We start from the raw sequence: 8434 nt of genomic DNA, 5'->3' as shown, positions 1-8434 counted from the left end.
TGTATTTCACATGTCATCTAATTATCTTTATCTATCAAATATTGAACATGCAAATTGGGAAAAAAATAGGCCGAGTGTTATCTATTATAAAAAAAAAAGAAAAAAAAACAAAGTCCTAACTCCTAAGGCTTAAATGTTTAAACCTCTCTAATACCTTTTTTTTTTTTTTGGTCGAACCTCCCTAATGCCTTGAACATTAAAGAAAGAGCTCTGGAATACAAATAAGACCAAACAAAGGACCGAAAACAGAAATTGCAGCGCTGCCCAAAACATCTCTACTACATAAAAAATAAAGAAGGTTTGAGAAGTAGGAGCAGCTGACAGTGGGGCTTTCTCTGTTGGTCCTTGAGCCAAACGCTCCTCCCTCCTAACCTTGATAAGTACGATGGTTGAATCAGGCAGGGGGCATTAATTACTTTGATTTGAAGAAAATAGAAGGTTAACAGGCATATAGAGCCAATCGTTCAACTAATCCTAGTTTGTGTAAGAGATTTGTTTGATCAATTGTCAATAGTTGTGAAAGCATGAAGTGGGAATGCAGAAAACCATACCTAAACGTCTCTCGGGGGTTAGATTAAAGGCAGATTTTTTAAATTATTCTTATGATTTAGTTATTTGACTAATTCAATCCTTAGTGTTTACATTTTATATTATCTTGAAAAAGCAAATGTTGAATTTGCCCTCTCCTCCGCCTGCATCCTTCTTGCCATCTCCCTTACCTGAGTTGAAACGGCATCGGAAATGAAAATAAGAATCTCAGAATCTTATAATGGAAGCATCACCGGAAATCTGATGCGGAGGAGCGACCGTGTAAGCTCTTGTAATATTTAGCAATCTATTTCTTCTTTTCTTGCATTGGCATCGTTGTACTAGGAAAAAGCTTTGACAGGACCACCCTTCAAACCCAAGGAAATAGATACGCACTTTTAAGATTGTAGTATGTCCATTCCTTGTCGCCTTCATCATCTTCATACAAGATCTCTGGGCGTTCAACATTTTCAGTCCCCGTCCTCTGCATGATGGAAGAAATAAGTTCATCCAAGTTCTCTGCACAAGAATTAAATCTATGAATACAATCCTTCCCTTTCTATCCTTCAATTTAAAGGCAAAAGTATTCCCAAGACCAAGAGATGGATAGTATTTTCCAGGATCTCCACTTTTGGACGCCATTAGTGCAGAAAAGTACACTGTGAGTGTCAAACTCATCAGCTGGTGGCTCAAGGTTAAGTGCAGAATCCCAGAATTTCTGCACCATTGTGCGTGCCATGTCATTGACAGCTCCAGAGCTCCCCTCAGACATGAAAATTGCTGCATGAATTATCTGCAGGACATCCAGACAAGCAGAAATACATCCTTCTTTATCTAGAACAGGAAGATATAGAGTCCGGTCCTGAACGAGCCCAAAATAAAAAAGGAGCATTTTCAACCGTAAAAGGGTATTTTAGGAATACTAAACAAAAATATTACTCACTTAATGTTACATGCAAACGTGTATGATGGTGAACTAATGTAAGGGAGATTTTTGAGAATTATCAGAAAACTTAAGGATAGTTTAAGATAATATATAAATAATAAGGATACAGTTAATCAATTTCTATATGCATAAATTTTTGATAGTTTGATAATGATTTCTTCGTTATAATTATCTCATAAATTCTGCTTCATATTCCATCTTAGATGAGTCCCCTTAATGAGACAATAATGGATTCATCTACTGATAATGAATAGCAATTCATCTATGGAGTTTCATTTTGCTAATTGAGACAATAACAGAGTTGTACCCTTAAAAAAATGAGCTTCAGTTCAAGATAAATTCAACAAATTGGTTCTCTTTCTCTCTCTCTCTCTTACTTGATTTGCATTGTCAACAACCACAAGGATACCCCATGTTGTGTAGCCCATTACCAAAAAAACAAGTGGTTGAGATTGAAGCTCTGCCACAAAATCTAAAATCTGCATTCCTTTGTCCATTTCATCCTTCTTCCTATACTTGGTTTTACAAAGCTCTCTCTGCTTCCGATCCTCCACATCAATGATTCCTCTTTGAAGTTGCAACAAATTAAGAGGGAAATACAATAGCTGTCCATGGATCATTTATCCTCCACATCAGTGATTCCGCCATTCTTCTACAACCAAAGATTTTGCTGACTCTTCTCCTCACTCTTGTGCTTCATGTTCAGATTTGAGATTAAGAAGATATAGTCTTCCAAGAAGTTTTCTTTGTGGATATGAGATCATGTTGGTAGTGTTCTCTTCATTCAACAGACAAAGGAAAACAGGGAAAAAACCAAAATATTTAATGTTTTGAAGAAAATGGTATTTTTGATATTTTCAAAAAATATGTCATATATGTCGTTACATGATACAAATAACTAACAGACTGTTAATATCGGATATTAAATTGACAGTTTTTGAAAGTTTAGATACTACATGGATACATTTTAAAATTTGGGTACTAAAATAAAACTAACCTCACAAGGTACTAATATGCAATTTACCCTAAAAATTTAGTTCAATCCAGAACAGTAGTAGTACACCTCTAATTATAATGGACACTGATATTGAACATGTTTCCAATCTTAACCATCTGCTCCTTGGGAGTAAGGGTGTCAATGGACTGGTTTTGGTCTGGACCCTGTTCAATTGGTTCAACCATTTTTCAACTGGTGACATCAATGTTCATCTAATTTAAACTATAAAAAATAAAAACGTGAGCATCCCACTCCAGTGGAACTTGGTTCAAGCAGCAGCACTGGTTGGTTTTAGTTTTATCTAAGTAGGTGGAAGCACTTGATTTGAGTTGCATACAAGGTTTTAAAAACTAGACCAGGCATAGTACCGTTTTGGCCACTGGTTCCTGGGTTGAATGGTCTGATCATCTGGTTCCAACGAATGGTTCATTCTGATTTAAAAAATAATTAAAATAAAAAATGGCCAAAAAATTTTATTTGGGTTGATGGTTCGACAATTCAACCGCCCAGGTCAACAGGTCACTGACCAAGTCAATGGTTTTTGGCTCAGGAGCGGTTTTAGGGTGAAATGGATCTGGTTACTTAGACGGTTCCCAGGTCAACCGGTTCAACCATCCGGTCCAATTCAGTTTTCAAAACTATGGTTGCATATATGTATGTATGAGAGCAAAAAAATTGCAGATTTATTATCAAATTACTTGGATAAAGGCCTCTATATTATAAGTCTTACTAGGTAAGGTTAGGGTTGTCAATGGACTCCATATGTCTGGTACTTGATTCGACTCCAAATCCAATTGTTCTAGATTTGAATATTAGAATTTGTATCAGATTAATAATTGGATTGGATGGGGTTAAATGTAGTGTAATTATGTATATATAAATATATTGTACAATTATATAAAGTTTATAATTGGTAAAGTTTATAACTGATAAACACAATAAGGTAGATACAATTATATTATAAGTTATAAACAATTAGTTTTTTAAACCTTTTTTAAAATTTGTCACTGTAAACACAATAAGGTAGATACATATTAAATCCAAATTCAATCTAACGTCCAATATTTCATATTTAGGACTTATTCGTTTGCTTTGAAGTCTAACATGTGAAAGTGCAATAATTACATTAAGAGGTATATTGATATTGGTGAACTTTTCTTTCATCTAAACTTTGAATGCAAAGAATGTTGTTCTAAATACTGAATTTTGAAAATTATCAAATATCCATTTTGACCTCATATATGAGAGTTTTTGTTTGTCTTTTTGGGATATCATTGAAAAACAAAATGTTGTATGATTGTATTTTAAGAGACAAGATATAAGAGGAAATGGACAACCATTTTTCTCTTAAAGTTAAAAGATTTCTCTTAAGAGATAAGAATTAAAAGGAAACGAGTAGACCCTTAGATTAGATTTAGACCCAAAGTTTGATAACCAGATGTGGATGCAGATGTAACTGGATCTGATCTGATTACAATCCTATGTGAGACTCAATAAACCTGGCAACTGGTAGGTTGTAGGAATGACATTGGGGTGGCTTTAGGGTAGGGCACCCACTCCCTATTGGGGATGGGGAATCCCCGTATTTTCTCTGCCCCAAAGCAACTACCTAAAAATAAATTAATTATGACAACTTGGGATACTTAAGAAATGGAATTATGGGATTATAAAATTTTAAGAATTTGGGAAAAACTTAGAGATATTTTAAAATTCAACATTAAATCTAGGAATATTTTACTAATTTGGAGAATTATATGCAAACCCCGTTCATGACAAAAATATCTCAGAGCAAAAATATTTTTCCCATCTTTGCCTTGTCCCGTTTGAGATTAAGAAGTCAAGGTGTTGATTTTACGGGAAAAATTGGCATCCCTAATAGGTCGATTTTAGGCTCTAGGTGTGTGCTAGGTCCGGGTTGTTTGAATGGGTTTTATACCCTGCCCCGGCCCAAACTCAACCCATTGAAAACCTTACCCAAGGATCTATCACAACTTATCCGAACTCAGTAGACCTAATTGGTCGAACACAGGATCAATCCATTGACACCCTATCCTAAACCGAGTTTATCATGCAATCTGCGGCCGTTAACCCTTCAATTTGCTGATGGGAGATATCGGGTCGGGCTCTATTTTATTCTTACCTGGCATCGGAATTTAGAATTCAGAAATAGTTGATTTTAATAATTTTACTGTTCCAAATTTTCATGAGTTGTCTCTTTCCTCAAAAGACAAAATTCACGGGCTTTCTCGCCTCAAGGTACGCAGTCATCCTTTTCGGGGACCCGCCATTATGGAAGAAGACAGAGGTCAAATCCGTCATTTGGTAAGATAAAGTGGAAAAGCCCTAAAACGCCAAAAATCATGTAATTCCAAACTACAAATTTTCTCAGGCTATGTCCAGTCACCAATGACCAAACAAGTAATAACAATGTAAAGATGGAAAAACAAAACAAACACTCGCTTTTCTCTTTTCTGCCCCTTCTACTACCCTCTCCAAGACTCCAACTCTCAGTCTGAGTCTCAGAAAAGCAATAAAACAAAAAAGCAAAAAAGAAAGAGGATAAAAGAAGCCTCATAGTAGCTTGCATACCAGAAGTAAGAAAGACTATGTCTAGAACTTGAGAGTGATCTCACTTCCATTGCTCTCATCTCCATCGTCTCTCAGTGAAGCCAACCCTTTTCTTTCTCCTCCATTCTGATCACCACTGTCGCCTTTATTCCAGCTGCTGCTCTCGGACTTCCCATCTTCAATGCTCTCCGACCCATCTCCGGCCGGTCTACCATCGGATTCCGGGGAGCTGTGGGTCTGAGACGATGCCTTGTACACGTGCTGAAGGCTATGGTGGAGCTGGTGCGTAGGTGTCGGATAGAACTCTTGCGCCACGGCCGGTGCACAGTAGTGTGTTGAAGCGTGGGAAGCTGGATGTGCGCTGTAGATGGTCGGTGCAGCAGGGTGAGCTGCTGCTGCTGCCGCCGTCGCGTACTCCGGTGGGACCCAAATCCCACTCAAGACTACAAGCTGCGGTGCCGGAGTTCCAGCCGCTTGAGGGCTTGGGCTCGGCCTTCGAGTGTGGAGTCTATATTTCTGAAACAAATACATAACTCCCATCAATAATGTACCGAATATCATCAATCTGTGGCTTCTGGGTACCAACTAAGTACGAACTACACATTCAGTGAACTGTGAACATGAAGCAGAGGGAATTTCTCCATGCTTTCTGCATGCATGTTCAGTGTACCACAAGAGAGAGAGAGAGAGAGAGAGAGGACTAGTCTAAATACCTGCAAATGGCTTTTTACTTCATCGTTAGTCAAGCCATCAACCTTCATCAACTCCCTGATTTGCTTTGGGGTGGCAACTGTTTTGGTAATTAACAAAAACGAGTCAATTTGTTATCCTTATATAATTTTGATAATAATATTAGAACAAGTTTTTAATTCTCCTAAAACTGTAATAAGAATCAGAAGAAGAGCAAATCTCAAATCTTCCTCCTGTTGTTATTATTATTGTTATTGATTTTTTTTTTCATTACCTTGAGAACCACCCAACATTTGGAGGGCGTTCACAAAGCGTCGGTGCAAATCCGGCGACCAGCACCTCCTTGCTTTCCTATTAGTTTGGGTTGTCGTCGCTGGCTGTGGTTCTGCGGAATGCCCTCCCTTTCCTTGCTCTGTGGTGGCCGTTCCTCCGGCATTAGACTTGCTGGAATTCTCTCTCCTCGAGCAAGACACTGACACCGCATTATCGGACTCTGAGCATTTCTTGTCTTCCATCTCTTTGTCCGTTGAGGCAAGAGCCAACTCGGGAAGACTCCGTAAAGTAGGACTCGCACATGTGTTCCTTTCTTTTGAGAAGGGAAGAAAAGCTCCTCCATTTCTTTGCTTGCTGTCTAAAGCTAGCTTGGGGCTCACACTGAAGCACTGGTCGCCTACTTCTTTTGCAGAAGCTTCCGTGGCCGGCTGCTGCTTGCTTCCATCACTCGATTGGCTCCACAGTTGTGCCGTTGTCATCCAACTCGCCATCTCTGATGCGGTAGATGCTTTCTCTAATCCTTGATCAGAAGCCGAATGTTTAAGGGGTATGAATTCCTCAAGGACTGGCCTTGGCACCTGGTTTGTTCGGTAGGTCTGTAGCTGCTGCCTTGAAGCTTCCATGGCTGAAAGGAGAAATTGATGATTAATTAAACACAGATATGCTTGATTCGAATTAATTACATATCAATCCAATCATATCTTTGAAAAGGGAAGCTATATATATATATATCTCACTGTAGATGAGATGGGATGAATATCCATGCAGTACTGGTCGCAAGTAAAAGCTAGCTCTGCATATATACAAGTGAATTGAAGAACCTTGTTTGAATCTTGAATAGTAGTTCTTGTTGTGCTTAATTCTAACATTCTTAGGAAAAACAGTTCCGATCATTAAATCCTAGTGATTAAGAGGCGAGCATAATTAATCAGATCTTGATGTTTTTATATCTTCTCCGATTGCTTTGTTTGTTGATACTTGGCAACGTGCTACATCGGTTATAATACGAAGCACGAGAGAATTACCATTGGTGAGAAGCTGCATGCAGAGGGGTAGCTCACGCTTGAATGCATCGATCTTGAGTCGCTCTTCCTCGAGACGATAAAGGAATTCTTCGAGTTTCTGAGTCTGATCAGTCTGTTCTCCAAAGGACTTTAGCAGCAAAGAATAGCTGTGGGGCTTGCAGTCTAGACTTAGTTCTGCAGGCGAACCCATAATTTACGTCGTGAAATGTTCAGTCTTCTCTCTAGCAAGCTCACTCGTCGTTAATGTGCATGTCCCCGGTTGCTCACAACAAGTTGAGATGAGGAGATGCTTGCTCTTTTTGAAGAGGTGAATTCAAGTGGGAGAGAGAGAGATTGTTTTTTTGTGAACACAATGTGGATAGGGGGAGGATGGTTTCTTTTTAGAGGTGAGTTCGAGGGGAATAAAGTTGGGTTTTGGAAAGAAAAGCAGGTGATAAAGCAAGGGTATGGTAACTTCTTACAAAGAACAAAGGCAAAAGTTAATGGGTGTTCTGAGAAGGAATCCGGTTTGGACAGAGAGGGGGTCATGTGCTTAGAGACCGGTTTTAGAACCTTTGGGGTCTTCTTTGTACTATTGCAAATCACCATTTAAAAAGATTCTTCTTCTTCTTCTTCTTCTTCTTCTTCTTCTTCTTGTCGTCCTATGCTTTGTCCACTTTTTGGTTGTAATTCCTCTTCTCAAATTTTGAAATTTGAACCCCTCAAAAAAAAAAAAAAAATCCGACTTTTTCCCCTATTCATGTTTTATCTAATACAATTGTGTTTTGTGTTTTAGCAAGCATGAGATAACTCCACCCGTCCACCCGTGTGAGCTTATCTTGGTTAGAGAGTTGATTTCAAGCCCGGATAAAAGATAAGAGTTGTATTAGCTTGATAGTCGGCATTAAAACTTTTGTCAAACTCTTATGGTCATGGATCCTGAATTGGTGAAACAAATTTATGCAATATATGATGACAATGCTGCTGATGAGGCAGATTGGATGGTTGTGATGATCATTTCATGGTAGCAGCATTTGAAGGCATGATGAACTTAGTATTGGTTCTCCTATATAAACTAGAATACAAATGATACCACCTTTAATTAGTAGTTAATTAAGGCATAAATTGATGAAAGCAAAGCTTGAAAAGGGCATATACCAATATTTACATTGATAAAAAGAAGAGCCAGAGAGACATATTCAAACGTGTTTTAGTATCTATTCATCACCCTTCACTTTTCTTTTAGGGTTTCAAAAGTGGTATAATGTGCTTGATTTAATATACATGGTAGAATATCTAATTGCAACCTACACACAAAAAGGAATATTATATTTGCCTCCAGCCCTCCAAGTAAGGAATATCTTAGTTCCAATTCTACGACTCTAATCTAAACTAAGGGAACCACACACCCACAAAGCTTAAAGAAGC

The 8434-nt window shown here is 38.2% G+C and overlaps 1 protein-coding gene across 2 annotated transcripts; it reads right to left on the bottom strand.

Moving 5' to 3' along the window:
- Positions 1–569: 569 nt before the first annotated feature.
- Positions 570–7561, bottom strand: LOC148869279 (myb family transcription factor EFM-like). 2 transcript variants are annotated; one of them, XM_088967876.1, is made up of 5 exons: positions 7028–7381; positions 6004–6627; positions 5753–5829; positions 5061–5555; positions 570–1321 (listed from the first exon to the last, which is right to left on the bottom strand). In XM_088967876.1, the coding sequence occupies exons 1-4, from the start codon at positions 7215–7217 to the stop codon at positions 5082–5084; spliced, it is 1365 nt and encodes a 454-aa protein (XP_088824002.1). In that variant the 5' UTR covers positions 7218–7381; the 3' UTR covers positions 570–1321; positions 5061–5081. The 2 variants fall into 2 exon arrangements, with proteins under 2 accessions (XP_088824002.1, XP_088824001.1); XM_088967875.1 differs by lacking the exon at positions 570–1321 and adding an exon at positions 1707–2252 and having other exon boundaries at positions 7028–7561.
- Between the last annotated feature and the right edge of the window lie 873 nt (positions 7562–8434).

The sequence above is a fragment of the Nelumbo lutea genome, chromosome 2 (genome assembly GCF_056320005.1).
Source record: "Nelumbo lutea isolate HS-2025 chromosome 2, American lotus-T2T, whole genome shotgun sequence".
Taxonomy (NCBI): domain Eukaryota; kingdom Viridiplantae; phylum Streptophyta; class Magnoliopsida; order Proteales; family Nelumbonaceae; genus Nelumbo; species Nelumbo lutea.
The sequence above is the reverse complement of the archived record's forward strand: the minus strand, read 5'-3'. Positions and strand labels throughout refer to the sequence as shown.

Bases quoted from the DNA above. Each gene is read 5' to 3' on its own strand.
- LOC148869279 (XM_088967875.1), bottom strand. From the start codon at position 7,217: ATGGGTTCGCCTGCAGAACTAAGTCTAGACTGCAAGCCCCACAGCTAT. The intron at 6,628-7,027 runs GTAATTCTCTCG...TTCTCCTTTCAG, and splicing joins CATGCAGCTTCTCACCAATG to CCATGGAAGCTTCAAGGCAG. The intron at 5,830-6,003 runs GTAATGAAAAAA...TTACCAAAACAG, and splicing joins AATGTTGGGTGGTTCTCAAG to TTGCCACCCCAAAGCAAATC.